The 17,500-nt window shown below is 37.4% G+C and overlaps 1 protein-coding gene across 9 annotated transcripts in view; it reads left to right on the plus strand.

Moving 5' to 3' along the window:
* Dpp10 (Dipeptidyl peptidase 10) overlaps positions 1-17,500 on the plus strand; it is a 619,010-nt gene that overhangs the window by 569,947 nt on the left and 31,563 nt on the right. For all 9 annotated transcript variants that reach the window (XM_067118072.1, XM_067118067.1, XM_067118073.1 and 6 more), the window contains one exon: positions 13,823-13,875. In XM_067118072.1, the coding sequence (XP_066974173.1) occupies positions 13,823-13,875 (53 nt within the window). The remainder of the gene's footprint in view (positions 1-13,822; positions 13,876-17,500) is intronic.

The raw sequence follows: 17,500 nt of genomic DNA on the forward strand, positions 1-17,500 counted from the left end.
TTTGTCTCGAATGGGAGATGCTCCCGATGAATAGAGAAACGCTATTAACCTCTTTCCAGGAGCCTTGCTTCTGCTGGTTGGGTCTGGAAGCCTGGAACGGCCTTCCATGAGTAGCTGGAAAGGGTCTCAAACTATTAGAGTTTTTGTGAGCATCTGAGTCCTGTTTTTTCCTTGTTTCATCCTCCTCCTCCTCCTCCTCCTCGATTATTTCTTCCTGGATCGACTAATGGAATGGCTCTCAAGCTATAGTAATTTATTACATTCCTGGAAATCCTGTGTCTTGTTCATGTACTCCTCTCTATCTTACTCTTTCTTCTCTTCCTCCTCCCTGTTCTTCTTTCTCTTCTTCTTCTTCGTTTTCTTCTTCTTCATATATGCTGTGGAATTAATTTTTTATTAGGAATATACGTGACCTGACCATGACTGCAGCACAGTATGCCTAATTCCCTAGAAAAAAAACTACTTCTTTGCTCTTTAGATATTTACCAGAATCTCTTAGGGGTTGCTGAATACACATAGGAATTCACATAGTGTCATCTGTGCTTTGTTAGCCTGATTTTTTTTTTTTTTTTGTAATCTCTGCCTTTTCCTTTTAACCTTGTTGTTTGTTGTAATCTCTGCCTTTTAACCTTATTTTTTGTCAATGATCTCCGTCTTTAAACTGATTTTTTATTGCAATTTCTGCCTTGTAACCTGATTTGCTATTGTAATCTCTGTCTTCTAACCTGATTTTTAATTGTAATCTCTTCCTTCTAACCTGATTTTTTATTGTAATCTCTCCCTTCTAACCTGATTTTTTATTGTAATCTCTGCCTTCTAACTTGATTTTTTATTGTAATCTCTGCCTTCTAACCTGATTTTTTATTGTAATCTCTGCCTTTTTTTTATTGTAACTTGAACCTTTTTGTTGTAATCTCTGCCTTCTAACCTGATTTTTTATTGTAATCTCTGCCTTCTAACCTGATTTTTTATTGTAATCTCTGCCTTCTAACCTAATTTTTTCATTGTAATCTCTGCCTTCTAACCTCATTTTTTAAAATTGTAATCTCTGCCTTCAAACCTCATTTTTTATTGCATTCTCTGCCTTCTAACCTTATCCTTTTTCGTATTAAATAGTCTTTTCTGAAAGAGATAGACGTTGACAGGAAAAAAATGTATATTCCTGAGAACAGTCAGTGATTCAGAAAAGGCAGGGTGAATTGCGTTATTCTGTTTTCAACATCTCAGTACGCAATACGCAAGTGTTGCTCGCTCACACTATTACGAAAAACATGGTGGCTTCTTAGACTTCAAAACGAACCTCCACCTCCCCCCTATCTCCCACTCCCCCTTCCCCCTAGGGCCCTGCCTTTTAAGAAACTGCTAAAGAAGAAGAAGAAGAATAAAAACGCACTTTCCCCTTTGAAGACGCGACTTTCTAAAAGCGAGAGAGAGAGAGAGATCTGGTCCCTTCCCTTTGGAGAAGTGTGTTTGTGAAAGCCCAGAAACAAAGATTCTCCCCTTTTGCTGGTTTCCATTTGAGCTTTCCATAGTTATTTTGTTGCTTTTTATACCCCCCCCCCCTCCGCGTGTTTGAAGACGGTTTGATAAATATTGGCTTCGGGCATTAAAGGGAATTCTTGATTATGTCGTCATTAAAATCTCTTTTCAAGTTTCTGGTCTGTCCTGACAAGGTAGTTTTTAATCACTTTTTTTTTTTCTCCCTTTTTTTCACATTTTTTGGACGTTTTGGTTCTACTGTGGGCCAGTATCATTTTTTTTCTCTCTCTCTCTCTCTTTTTTTGAGATTTTGTGTTCTGTTTTGGGCCTGTGTCACGGTGTTATTATTATTATTATTATTATTATTATTATTATTATTATTATTATTATTATTATTATTATTATTATTATTATTAAATGCAACAATCCTCTTGTATTAAGGCAACCAAGAAACTTTTATGAAAATAATTTCTGTGTAACAGATAGTACCAGACAAGATGTACAGCAAACCGCCGAGAGAGAGAGAGAGAGAGAGAGAGAGAGAGAGAGAGAGAGAGAGAGAGAGAGAGAGAGAGTGCCGCTTTTGGCAACACACATCAACATTAAATGAACCATTACTGCATGAAAAATAATGCTGAAGTTTATTTCTAATCCGTCAGTGAAAACATTTGTACAAATCTTACATCAACACAGAGTCAGCCAGAATCATCACATCAGCTAACAATGGCAGTGACACAGAAGTACGTCTCCTTTTCGCTTCTTTTCGCAACTTGCCAACGAATTGGACGCCATCTGGCTAGTGTTTAGACAGAATAACACCCCTCTACCACGTTCTGTCTCGCGTGACACTCTAGCGAAAGCGCTTGATTTCCGTTTTGCCACAACTGAGTTGAATTATCGACTGCGTGATGTTTTCAGCTCGTCTGCAAGGTGCCAGAGGTTGCCAGATAGAATGTTGGTGTCATGGTTATGATTTTTGTAAGATTAAGGATGGATTGTAAGTTAGGGATTTTGATTAACAACTGCTTCACAGTGATTATGATTCTAAGTTTAAGGATGATTTTTCGTTTTCTGTAGAAGAAAACTATTGTGCCGGCTTTGTCTGTCCGTCCGCGCTTTTTCTGTCCGCCCTCAGATCTTAAAAACTACTGAAGCTAGAGGTCTTCAAATTGTTATGTTGATCATCCGCCCTCCAACCATCAAACATACCAAATTGCAGCCCTCTAGCCTCAGTAGTTTTTATTTTATTTAAGGTTAAAGTTAGTCGTAATCGCGCGTCTGGCAACGATATGGGAAAGGCCACCACCGGCTCATGGTTAAAGTTTCATGGGCAGCGGCTCATACAGCATTATACCGAGAGACCACCAAAAGATAGATCTATTGACGGTGGCCTTGATTATGCGCTGTACAGAAAACTCGATTGCGCCGAAGAAACATTGGCTCATTTTTTATCTGTTAATCTAGGGGTTTGAATTAATACCTATTTCTTATTCAGGTAAAATGTGAATGAATGGGGCCTTCTTCCACTGACGTCAGCGTGAATGAGAGGGATTTGAGACTGAGTAATGTGGAAAAAATGCGCAGATTATTTTGCAGACTTGCTGGAACTCTAACAGTATAATTTGACATGAAAGCTTTGCATGGAGTGTACAATTGCCTCTTGCCACTTTCAACATAACTCAGTTGTTAGTGAAGAAACTCCAAGAATAATTTGAGTTGGCGTTTTATTTTTCTGAAATTTATTAGTCAAATGAAGGAATTGCTATTTTTACTTTTACTTAGACTGATATTTCTAAATATCTTAATTTGGATCTTAAAAAAAGAAGAGAAGAGACAGATATTAGTCTGCTTATACACGGAAAGAATAGTTTATTATATATTCTGATGTCCCATTCATAAAAATCTTCAATGTATTTTTGTATTGCTCAGAATTCCCGCAGAATAAGTGGGCGTAGATATAATCAATCAACAATAAGTCTTACGAATTTCTGCAGTTAAGATAAGATACAAATCCTTACGAATTACAGGAATCATTAAAGTTTTCCGATATAATCCGCGATGTTTATGATACTCAAATGACTGAATTTTATCGTACAATGAGTAGAGCCTATTTGAGACTATATATTTTACGTGGCGAATCGAGTCTTCAGACACCCCAACTCTCCCCTATCGATCAGCACCACCGAAATCAATCCCAACTCCGTCATTCAGTCATCTGGAATAACAAGAGAGTTTTGTCTCTGATCGAGCTCAATCAGTGCCGTATCAATCTCAACTTTCAGATCGGCGTGAAGCTTCAGGCTGTAAAGGAAATGGTACGAGATTGCAGTTCTGTTGTGTTGCTTTTCAGGAGCGATTGTCAGCCTGTCACGGGACATCTAAGAGAATGAGATATGAAGAATTTTATTTTTTTAAGTTAGTTTTAATAATCTTTCGGCGGTTTGGTTTTCCTTAGGCAAATGTAGACGCAAATTTGAGGTATCTGATTTTTTTTTTCTAGTATCATAAATGTCCTTTACAATTATGTTTCATTTTTAAGTTTCATCGACCGTTTGCCTGATTTATTATTGTTTCGTATCTGTTAAATGTTCCCTCTCAACTGATTTATCCCTGTGTTTTTCGATTTAAGCTCATCATATCTTTTTAGAAAGTAAAAATAGTCACGAAGAGAGAGAGAGAGAGAGAGAGAGAGAGAGAGAGAGAGAGAATTATAACGTGGCTTTTATACCGGTGATTCAATAACTTTGTGGAACACACAGAATTCCCAGAAACATGAACATATTCAGTAAAGCAACTAAGTGCTTATAAAACGTAATAATTTACCCGTCAGCTTGGCTTCCTGTAATTAATTATAAAGCCTTCTCAATACCCACGATTACAAAGAGGTCCAAACTTAACGAAGACTAGGTTATAGGAGAGAGGAACGAGAGAGAAAAACAGAGAGACATATAGGGTGTGAGAGAGAGAGAGAGAGAGAGAGAGAGAGAGAGAGAGAGAGAGAGAGAGAGAGAGAGAGAGAAAGTGTGGTGAAATCTGAGCCTACTTCGGGAACCTATCAGTTACCAGATGGTATCTGAGCAAACATTGACGCAAAGGACACGAGTCTTCGAAAGTGACACACACACACACACACACACACACACACACACAGCCTCTCGGAGGTACCTCTCACTCGTTCTCGTTTGCCGTCATTACTCGTCCGTTCAGCTCCAGATTGACTCATTCGTGAGGTTATCTTCACTCATACTCATCCAGCTCCCATCCACTGAAATGTTCATTCCCATCTATACCAGGCCTCTCTATCTGCAAACTCATCCAGACTGCTTTTCCTCACCCACCTTTGGAGACTACTTACTGTATACCACTTCTTCCCCCTCAACTCTTCTCCCATACCTCTCCACCCATTCACCTGCTTTCCCCACCCATTCATATTCCCATTACAGTATTTACCACCTATTCCAATCAGTCTCCCTTACTTTTCCTTGTTGTTTGTACAGAACCTCACCTATATACTTACCCAACCATCTCTCTCTCTCTCTCTCTCTCTCTCTCTCTCTCTCTCTCTCTCTCTCTCTCTCTCTAGATTCGAGAGAGAGAGAGAATGGTTACGATGAGGTAGTCCTGGAATGAGAAGGATTCTCCAAACTGAAGGCTCTCTCGTATCCTGTTGGTGAAAGGTGATCTTGTTTATCCAGCAGTTTCTTTAATAAAAATCATTTATAAATTGTAGTAAATCGTGAGAGAAATTTTCTGTTTAAATTTATTAAACTAAGAGAGAAATTTGCGGTTTGCATCTAGTAAATTATGAGAGAAATTTGAAGTTTGAATTAAGAAAAATATGAGAGAAATTAGCGGTTTAAATTAAGAAAATTATGAGAGAAATTTATGGCTTGCATTTAGTAAATTATGAGAGAAAATTTCGGTTTAAATTTAGTAAATTATGAGAGAAAATTGCGGTTTAAATGTAGTAAATTGTGAGAGAATTTTCTCTTTTTTTTTTTTTTGGCAATAGGGAATGTCTTGACTCACCAGTTTCCTCAGTAAGTCAGAAGTTTCCACATAACTCACAGCATTCTGGTTTTCCATGACAGAACAGGCACTGTTTATGTTCAAAGTTGACAGTCTAGTTAATCTGCCTTCTGAATCTATTCCCAAGAAGTTGTATATATGTATATATATATTTTTTTTTTGCCGTAAAATAAACGGTTTGAGAATCCCCCGCTTCAGGAAGACTGAAAACCCAACTCTGAAATTCAGCCCTGAAGCCATTTGCGTATTGTATATTCAGGAATTATGACTGCAGAGTAAATGGCGTGCAAATGCGGTATTTGGGAAATATAAAATGTGATAAATCCTCAAGAGTTTCGTTACATAAGTAGCTAGAATGTTACACAACACACACACACCCATATATATATATATATATATATATATATATATATATATATATATATATATATATATATATATATATATATATATATATATATATATATATATATATATATATATATATATATATATAATATTTCTCTCTCATTGACTGATCTCTGAATGAGATCCCAAAACCAACGTTTTATTTATTCACTTCAGTTTCCCGTAACCGAGAGATGCCAAAAGCGGCCTTGCATGAGATTTAATAAAAAAAAAAAAAACAATAAAACGTGGACGAGAATTACGGAGAAAAGACGATAAAAATGCTGCAATATAGGAAAAGATAAGATAAGAATATACTGTATAGCATTGCCGTACGAAAATACTCCCCGTTACGCGGTGCACTGTAGGCATAACTTGAGGTTTTTTGTGCAGCGTCTCTTCAGCCCCTAGCTGCAACCCCTTTCATTGATTTTACTGTGCTTTCGTTAATATGTTCTCTTCTTTCCATCTTAGGCTCTCCTAACAATTCTTTCATAGTGCAACTGCGAGGTTTTACTTCTGTTACACCTTTCAAACCTTTCCACTCTCAGTTTCCCTTTCAGCGCTGAATGACCTCATAGGTCCCAGGTTTTGGCCTATAACCTAAATATTACAGTATATTCCATTCCATAGGAAAATACCACAAGTTTATTTATAGGGGTCAAGATTACGGTTGGCGCCTGTTAATAGTAAAACCCCCCAAAATTAATTTATTATTATTATTATTATTATTATTATTATTATTATTATTCAGAAGATGAACCCAATTCATATGGAACAAGCCCACCACAGGGGCCATTGACTTAAAATTCAAGCTTTCAAAGAATATTATGGTGTTCATTTTTAGGAAAGAAGTAAGAGGAGGTAAAGGGAGATTCAGAAAGAAGAAATCTCTCTTATTAAAAAAGAAAAAAACAAATTAATAAACTAGTAAATAGATAAAAAAAATGTATCAAACTAACCATCCAGTCAGTTATAAGGACCACTGGGCCTTTATCCCAAAACCCACGAAAAAAAAGTCAATGAATACGCATCGCCCTTTCATTAACTTCCGGAAATGGCTATACGGCGGCTTCAAATCATGTTTACAGCCATATAAAGACCTTGGGCCAAAGCCGTTGAATCCCAAATGAGATTTCTGGCGTCGCCTTATTATGGCAAAGGAGGATCGGGGCTGTGTTCCGATGGCCCTTTCCAAATGCCTATTTTGGTGCAGTTTGGTGCTGGAATCTGGCAGTTTAAATTTCGTGCGGTGCAAAAAATAGATGTGGGGGTAATGATCTGTGCGGATGGTAGCTGCTTTCTCTCTCTCTCTCTCTCTCTCTCTCTCTCTCTCTCTCTCTCTCTCTCTCTCTCTCTCTCTCTCATGCACACACGTGACAAAGAGCAGCCTTATATACCCTCGAATCGCGAGTAGATTTAATCCATTTATGATTCCCCCGATCGGGTGTTCCTTTTGTACTAAATCTGACTTTCCTAGTCAGCCGTTTTTCACGGAATTAACCTCTCCCCCCCCAACCCAGCCACTGGAGTAATTCTGGGGTCATCGCCCCCCCCATCCTCCTCTTCCCCTCCCTATACCCACACAAATGTTCTGTGTAACAGATAAACGCCTACGCACCCAAAACGTACATATGTACACATACATAATTACATACACAGCCATCTCTCTCTTCCCAGGTATTAGGTAAACACCGGTTTGTATTACGCTTTTTTATTATCATATTTTTTCCTTTTTTTTTATTTTTTTTTTTTTTTGAGTCGAGGCTTCTGCTTTGACCTTGTTTATGTCCAGAAGCAATTCTATTGAATTGTGGGTCTTTTTTGTTTTTCCACGCCCCCCTCCTCCTCCCCACCTTTTCCAATATTCTCTTTAGGCGTGAAGGTTAGGCTGAAGCGATCATAACAAAGTGAATTCTTCGTTTCAGATCTGTTGTCTAGAAACTTTTTTATTTGTTTTTATTGGTGGCTATCTCTCTGCTTTTTTTTTTTTAATTTAGAAGCGTAAGCGTCTATTGATTCATAGTTTGTCTGCTTGCTCTTCTCTCTCTCTCTCTCTCTCTCTCTCTCTCTCTCTCTCTCTCTCTCTCTCTATATATATATATATATATATATATATATATATATATATATATATATATATATATATATATATATATATATAGAAATCATCAACACACAATCACGTGTGGAACAGAAATAAATTTCTGACTCACGTCGGGATCAGGTATATATGTGTATTTATTTATTTATTTATGACAAGCCCTAGAATTCGTTTCATGTTTTCGTCTTCCCTGATACTGATAGAAGTTTGCAAAACTGGCGTCACAATAAGTATGGTCATCGACACCCACCGGTAGAATCACATTCAAGCACATAACTTTGTTTGATCGTTTTCAACCTTCGAATCTCTCAGATGAGACCGTGGCTGAAATCCCGTTAAATCAACTGATCCATTATAAATCATTTGGCGTCGCAGACCACAGGGTCATTTACGCCCACATCAGAGAACTGAACGAGCTCTGATGCGGTACAGAGAAAGGGAACGAACCTCTTAATGTTCGCCCATTGTGTTCTTGGCCTAATTTTTCCCTCTCTCTTTCCCTTCGCCCACCCTCCTGGTCCTAATGGTTATAATAATAGTTGTTCCCTTTTATCCGACCATTTATATTTCTTCCCTTCTTCCACGTCAGATTTTCTCCTCACAGGGGCCTGTTGTCATAAATTCGGGTGATCAAGGGGTCGTTTGTGAGTGTGTGTGTGTGCGTGTGTCTGTGTTTTTTGTGTGGTTAAGGTGGGGTTTGTTGTGCGTGTGGCTGTCACTGTCTGTTTGTAATAATGTATCAGCGTTGGGGCTGTGTTTATGTAGGCTCTGTGTGGTTATATGCAGTTAATGCATGCGTGTATGTATGTACGTAGAGAGATAGAAGCCTCTACCCGTAGTAGGTCAGTAACTTCAACGTCTGAGGACAATGGAAACCAGTAGTCAGTAGCTCCACCATCTGAGGACAATGGAAGCCAATAGTGAACCTGATAGTGTACCTGGCGAAGCAGGCACACGAAACGTGATACAGGCCAGTAATGAGACCTAAACTCAATAAAGTAAACCCCCCTCCCCTACCAACCCCATCTCAGAAAGGGCAGAGCCATGTGCAGGATGCTAACAGTTAATGAACTTCGAGTACAGGAAAAGATTCTTCACAGCAGATACTCAATTTTGACCCTTGAGAATCGAGCTATTGCGTCCACTTTCAGGAACGCTTAGGCCTATGAACAGCAATTCCAAAGCCTTCCACAGAATAGGCCTATCAGCAGGTATTCTGAAGCTTTTCCACAATAGGCCTATCAGTCAGTAGAAATTCTAGCGCTCCTCAGTAGGCCTATCAAATAGCATTCCGGATGTGCCGAGTTCCAGGAATTCCTTCATTTTTACGAGATTCTGGAAGGTATTTGAAGAGTCTCTGTAGTGTCTTCTATTGTTTTGTTTGAGTCGAAGATGTGTAAAGTCCTTTCGAAAGAAACCCCTGGAATGAACGTTCCAGAGAGGCATGCCTCCAGTTCCAATTGTTGGAATGGGTGTAGAAGATCATGCCTTTCGAAAAACGTTCCAGATAGGCGAGCTTCAAGTTCATGGAATTGGATTTGACATTCGTGACCAACGAAACACGTTCCAGATAGGCGTGCCTTTAATTGAAGTTCCTGGAAGTTCCTGGAATCGGTTTAAACATCCATCCCCATCGAAAAAGCGTTCCAGACAGGCATGCTTTAAGTTAAAGTTCCTGGAGTGGGTTTCCAGGCCTCACATAACCTTTGACTCACGTCATTCCAAAATCCCTGAAGACAGGCAATTCCATGGCTCAGACCACAGGCGTATCTTTGATAGATACTTTGTAAAACTGGGACCCTTTCCAGGTCTTGAGCGCCTACACGTACTTTTAGACCTAACTACTTGGCCTGATAAATCTGATAGGTAATATTTATCGTTATGCTATACTGCTGTAGTTTTGGGAATATCAGAAAATAATAGAAAAAGATCTGTTACCCGATTTAGACTTCTCTAAATAGAATTATATACTCCGTCCCATTACGGTTCCTTTCATTAGAATTTATGGCCGATGATTGGAAAAGAAACGGCATAAATTGGGATTCTCCTACGATGCCGGACCTATAAAGTGATTACTGGTTTTTCTCCTTCTTTTTCTTCTTCTTCTTCTTCTTCTTCTTCTTCTTCTTCTTCTTCTTCTTCTTCTTCTTCTCCCCTTTTCTTATGACCTTTGCGTGCGAATATCTCCATCGTGAAGCAAGATTCTTTCCCCTTACAATGAATCTTCTTCCCCTCTGCATACTTCAGACTTTAGCCTTCCTTCACTGATTATTCACGCTCCCCCCACCCCCAACGCTTTCTTATTCCGTGCGTTCACCTGAATTCTCTCTCTCTCTCTCTCTCTCTCTCTCTCTCTCTCTCTCTCTCTCTCTCTCTCTCTCTCACGAAATGAATCACATATGCTAGTAAGAAAATCTCATGCTATTTTTTTCTGAGTACACTTTTTGGGAGAGCGCCCGTCTCTCTCTCTCTCTCTCTCTCTCTCTCTCTCTCTCAATAGCATTACTTTGCTTTCCTTTCTTACAGGTTAAATAAATTCTCAGTGATGTTACGTTGATAACAGCAACAGAGAATTGTTCGGCTTTGCTTACATATAATTCTTTTTTTATTTATTTATCTAACTACAAAAAGCTTTCACTTCCTTTTAACTTCATCAGTTCAGTTAGTTTTGTTTTATCGCATGACTTTCATGCATAGTTTAAAGGTACCATTATTTTGATAAGATATGTAGGTGGTATATTGCAAACTATTTGGTTTTTCCTTTTGATTAATTATATTCAAGATATTAAACTGGTATTTATGATTCCGTATGAATTCATGCGCATTTGATCGTGTTTTGTTTCTTGTCTGTGTCAAGAGTTTTAATTCGAAATGTTTTTTTAATCAATATTGATGCTTATTAGGCTTCATTATAACTCAAGGCAACTCAGACCAACCCTGTTGGATCTATTTCAGGCTCCTAAGAATTGTTCCTCATCTAAAGCAATTATTTCCGTTTTTATTGAATTCAAAACATGGCCGCTTTTAATTTGAAATCGTGGCAATAAGAACTGATCTGCATGTCGTATATTGCATTGGAAGGCTGCCAAATGTATATAAAACCTGCTTACGACTGTCGCATGGCTGAAAGATCAAAGGCAATGAGAGATACGTCTGTTGACTTTCACTGAGTATCACCCAAGCAACGTGAAACGACTATTCTTGATGGTTAGGCTTCTATCAGTGGAAAGAGATCGTGAGAGGAATTTCGTTATTCTTTTGTGGGTATCTTTTTTATTTGGTCTTCTTCTTCTTCTTCTTCTTCTTCTTCTTCTTCTTCTTCTTCTTCTTCTTCTTCTTCTTCTTCTTTCGAGTTTCTTACTTGATTACGTTATCTGTTTGACCTGCGTCTTGTTATATGTGTGTGTGTATAGTTTTCTTTATGATAATTCTTCTTCTTTGGGAAACTGGTGTGATGTCTGCTACCTTGCGCTACCTTCCGCTTTGGTTATCGCCTATTCACTTCGTGTTTCCATTTGTTTTCCCTCTGTTATCTTCTTAAATTGATTTGTTTTTCGCATATTTGGGAATGTTTCTCCCGCTTCCTTTGATAACTAACTGCTGAAACAATTAGAAATAATTCCTTCATCTTCCTGTTCGATTCATCTCTTCTCGCGTCCGTAGAGTTTCCCTCGACAGCAAAAACGTGTATCCCTACTTCACTCGACAGCTGAAACTCGACGTCGAATCTTTTCTCTCCCATGAAATGGGCGTTTTGTCGTTGGCTTCGACGGAGGAGTCCGTTGTCACAGACCGTTGTCACAGACCGTTGTCACAGTCGATATGGAAAGAGTGTCACAGTCCGTTGTCACAGTCAATATGGAAAGAGACATTCACGAATTGACAATAGACGCTTTGCGTTTTTTGTTTATCCGTTGTCTAATTAGGATGTTGGAAAAACGGTCTATTTTTTTTATGCAGTTTTCGAGTGGTATTTAAGTTTAAAATGAAGTTGAGCCTTTTGTTCTTTTGCTGGAGTGAATGAATTGTTAAAAATAGCAATGTAAATTGAATTCCAAATGGTCTTGATAATAGTAGAAATAGCAATGTGGCAGCTAGCTTTTTAGTTTTCTGTAAAAGAAAACTATTGTGCCGGCTTTGCTTGTCCGTCCGCACTTTATTCTGTCCGCCCTCATATCTTAAACACTACTGAGGCTAGAGGGCTGCAAATTTGGGATGTTGATCATCCACCCTCTAATCTTCAAACATATTAAATTGCAGTCCTCGAGCCTCAGTAGTTTCCATTTTACTTAAGGTTAAATTTAGCCATAACCGTGCTTCTAGCAACGAAAGAGGACAGGCCACCACCGCCCCGTGGTTAAAGTTTCATGGGCCGCGGCTCATACAGCATTATACCGAGACCACCGAAAGATATATATTTTTGGTGGCCTTGATTATGCGCTGTAGCGGCTCTACAGAAAACTCGATTGCACGGAAGAAACTTCGACACATTTTTTTACTTGTTTTTTTAAAGGCAGTAATAGTAGTTAAAGTACCAGTAATAGCATTAGCAACATTTTGCAAAATCATGTTGCTTATTTTTTGTGTCATTATACCAGTGATAACGTCTCCTTCCAATCATAAAAATAAAAACCTCCTGCATCAGATATGAGAAGCAATCTCTCTCCAACAAGAGATGCCAAAGAAGGATATCCCCCCAAAAGGATCCTTCTTCCATTTGATCCTTAGGCGAGGGGATCCTGCGATTCCTTCAGTCCTTCGATTGGTTTTTTTCACTCCTATGCAATAGGGATGGAATCTGAAAGACACTTGGATAAGGTGTTGGAAGAGACTGATTTTTATATATATAAATATATATATATATATATATATATATATATATATATATATATATATATATATATATATATATATATATATATATATTTATGTATGTATATTATATATATATATATTGTAAAGACATATATAAATGTAAATACATATATATATATATATATATATATATATATATATATATATATATATATATATATATATATATATATATATATATGTATATGTGTGTATTAGATAGAAATAATCAACACATAATCACGTGTGGAACAGGAATAAATTTCTGACTCACATCATGATCGAACCCAGGTCTTTCAATCGAAAGGCAAGGCCGCTGCCAACTAAGCCACACAAGTCGTAAAAGAAGTTGGAACCTAGGCACCACTGAGAGAGAGAGAGAGAGCAGTATAATTTCATTCATGATTTAGTTATTTACATACATACATATGTGAGTGTTTGTGCTTCCAAGATAATTTGTGGTGTCACAAACATCCACAGAAAACAGGAACTCAACTTTACGAAACAAAGTCAGCGAAAAAAAAAAACAGCATTTTTAACAGACAATTCAAGAGAGGGACAGATTACCCAGGCAAGAAGCCCTCCCCGCCTCCCCCCCGAAATTTATTGTACCCTCTATTCAGGCCACCCCAGATGCCATTTATCATAGAGCCATGAACGACAATATAAGCAGGTAGGAGCGAGTGTGTCCTAAATTGTGATATAACCTCCTGACTACGTAAATCCTATTTGCTTCCCCTCTTATCTCATTTTTATTTTGCTCTTCCTATTTGTTTGTGTGTGTGTGTATGTGTGTGTGTGTGTGTTGTGTGTGTGTTAAGTGTTTGTTTATAAGTAAGGCGCGGTGGCCTTCGTAATTATATATATATACAAAATCATGCAACTTCTTTCCATAAATTTATCTGGTATTTTTGGGACGTCATGGTGCTTACTAATAAATTTTAATCTCTCTCTCTTTTTCTTTTACAGTTATTCCGCTACTCCTTCAAGGCCAAATACCACGTCTTCGTCATCAAAACACAGTGAGTATAATCCTCTGTGGGCTTTACAGATTTCTGTAAAATTTATTGTAAAATTTGCTTTTCGTTTTGGGGTGTTATTTTAGTTTTGAATAGGAGTGTATTGACTTCTTATTAGGCAGACTGAGGTGTTAAAAAACGGTGCAAGTGCTGTCTTTGTCTTTTAGGGTATAAGTAAACATATAATTGTGCACTTGCATGTGTACATATATATATATATATATATATATATATATATATATATATATATATATATATATATATATATATATATATATTATATATATATAATATATAAATATATATATATATATTATTTTGTTTATCTGTGTGAATGTAAAAATACGTGTTATTTTGTTTACCTGCCCTATTGTATTAAAGCAATTCTACTTTGCATTTGCGCTCATATAAACAAAATGCGCCATACACACAGCATAATCACGCAAATCCGTCTGGATCAACAAAAACAAAGGTTACCACAACATACTTTTTCCTCGTTGTGTCCAACATTGTCAGAGACAGTGTAGGTGAAACGTTTGAGATTTTATATTTGCAGGGGTTAACACAGAAAGAGAGATCTCACTAAAAAGGCAATAAAATTATTTTATAAATAGATGGGATGGGATTAGACAATTGATAATAGAGCTGAAGGTTTCGAAAATAATTCTCATTAAGGGAGAAAATGGTAAATGAAAATAAAGTCTAAATGAAATTCATTCTGGCTTCTCTTGGATTCTTGGGCCACCTTGTGACCCATGGTCGGTTGTCTCAGAGTCATAAGCTCCATTGCATTTTCAGTGACTATTTTTTTTTAACTACCCAGAGGCAACACCTGTGTTTTTTATCAGGTCTTGTGGCAGGTATACTAACAGAAACAGAAGCCCATGACTCATAAATCACACTAATATAAACAGTAGCCCATAATTCATACTAACAGAAACAGTAGCTACTGATAGAAATAGTAGTTCCTAACAGAAACAGTAGCCCATGACTCATGCTAACAGAAACAGTAGCCCATAACTCATACTAACAGAAACAGTAGTTCCTAACAGAAATGGTAGCCCGTGACTCATGCTAACAGAAACAGTAGCCCATACTCATACCGACAGAAACAGTAGCCCATACTCATACTAACAGAAACAGCAGCCCATAACTCATACTGAGAGAAACAGTAGCCCATAATTCATACTAACAGACACAAAAGGCTACTAACAGAAACAGTAGCCCATAACTCATACTGACAGAAACAGCAGCCCATAACTCATACTGAGAGATACAGCACCCCCATAACTCAGTATCATAGCCCACGGATACACCTGTTCAATTAACGATATCTCAGGTAGATCTTCTCTCTCTCCCTTTGACCAGCTGTAAACAATACCAAGCTGCCCCAGGGGCGTAGGTCCAGTCCCAGCCTCTGTCTAGCGAGAGGGCCATTAGCAGTAAATTCGGACAAAAGCCCCCCCTAATGATGGACGCTGCCATTGGCCCTTCACTTCCTCCGAAGGAGGAGATTTCGTTCACGATGCGTTTTTGGAGTGTGAGGTTTAGGTTAGAAGGGGTTTGTGTCGTGAGGTTGGTCCACACAGGAGAGGAGCTGGGGTTTTTTGGTTTATGTTTTGGTTTATGGGTGGTTTGATTGTCGTATTGTGGCTCTGATGGTCTTTTTTTATTAAAGTTTTTCTACTTTCGAAGGAAGATATATATATACATATACATACTGTATATAAAAAATATCACTATAACATTTATCTTAATATTTTACAATACTCTTTAAAATATTTTTTTTATAATTCCATTTTAAATATTCAAGACCTTAGGGAGACGTTTAAGAGCGTCTCGTATTTTAGATAGCTCGGCTCATGCGCCAGACACTAACTTGGTATTTTAGACATCTTAGAAGATAAAAATTCATAAAAGCGAAAACGGGTGTGAAGAGATATCACAATTTTTTGTTTATGGCCGGCCGTTAAGTGACGCCGGGTGACGGAACTGTCGAGGTAAATACACTTAAAAACATAAATGAGAAAACATATATATATATATATATATATATATATATATATATATATATATATATATATATATATATATATATATATATATATATATATATATATATATATATATATATTATGTGAGTGTGTGTGTAATTTTAAACACAATTTTGTGGTACAAGCCTCCTCCTAGCTAAGTGTTCTCATTTATGTTTTTAACTGTATGTACGTATGTATACGTCGTTATTTCATTCTTTAACAGTATTTGTCCCGTCAATTCCGTCGCCCTGCCGTCACTGAACGGGTGAGTGAGGCGGGAAAGGTATTGTCCTAAGTATGCACTCTGCAAACTCCAAGAGCTTCTGAGTGTGATGCTGTTGCTTAAACCTACATCACGTAGGCTTAGAAATAGCAATTTGTCTCTACTAGAGTGGGCTCGTATGAATCACTCGCTCGTGAAACATAAAACAGTAGACCGGGGCCGATCTTTCTTTGAAGTTTTGCGTCGTTCTTCTCTCGCTTTCTGTAATCGTTTGCTTTTTGGAATATTTTCTCTCTTTGTTCTGATTTCTTGTGATTGTTAGTGACAGTTATTGGGAATGTTCTCGGAAACAATGAGAAGGAAATTCTTTCTAAGTGTGGCGCGATGGAGCGCTGAATCGAAATTGCTCAAGTTTGCCAACGGAACAAGTGCGGTGATATTATAGTTTTTGCGAATCGTTATTCTGATTTGCCCTGATTTTTTTTTTGTTTTTTGTTATTTAGGTCGTTAGAATTTCCATAGTGTCTAATGGTTTCACAGATTATAATCTCTTTTTTTTTAATTAAGACAAGTGTTCTGGAGGACCTAACATAAATACATACATATTTTCGTGATTCAGTTATACATACACACACACACACACACACACACACACACACACACACACACACACACACACACACATATATATATATATATATATATATATATATATATATATATATATATATATATATATATATATATATATATATATATATATATTAATATATATATATATATATATATATATATATATATATATATATATATATATATATATATATATATATATATACATACACACACACACACAGACAAACACACACGCATTATACAGACAGACAAAGATAAATAAAAATATCCTCTAGTCAGCAAATACATACAACTAGGTAAACATCTTTCAACCACGTCCTGAAATCCTGAAACCTTCTTCTTCTTCTTCTTCTTCTTCTTCTTCTTCTTCTTCTTCTTCTTCTTCTTCTTCTTCTTCTTCTTCTTCTTCTTCTCCCGGATACATTAAAGAAAAGGCACCGCTCATTTATCAAAGGTGAATCAGATTCTCCTTTTCCCTCTTTTGAAGATTCCTCCTCCTTGGTGTATATTTAGCCCCCAGACCAACGTAGCTGCGGCTATATATAGACAAAAGAGGTGGGGGGGGGGGAGAGAGAGAGAGAGAGAGAGGAAGTGTGGAAGTGGTGGTGGTGGTGGTGGCTCTCTGTTTGCAAGAAGTCTGCAACGTGAGAGCAACGATTCGTTGCAGGCAAGTTTTTCGATTGATTGCAGAACAGGAGGTCTTTTTCTTTCTCTGTGCGGAGTTTTGTTGAGA

This window comes from Macrobrachium rosenbergii, chromosome 15, assembly GCF_040412425.1.
Source record: "Macrobrachium rosenbergii isolate ZJJX-2024 chromosome 15, ASM4041242v1, whole genome shotgun sequence".
NCBI lineage: Eukaryota > Metazoa > Arthropoda > Malacostraca > Decapoda > Palaemonidae > Macrobrachium > Macrobrachium rosenbergii.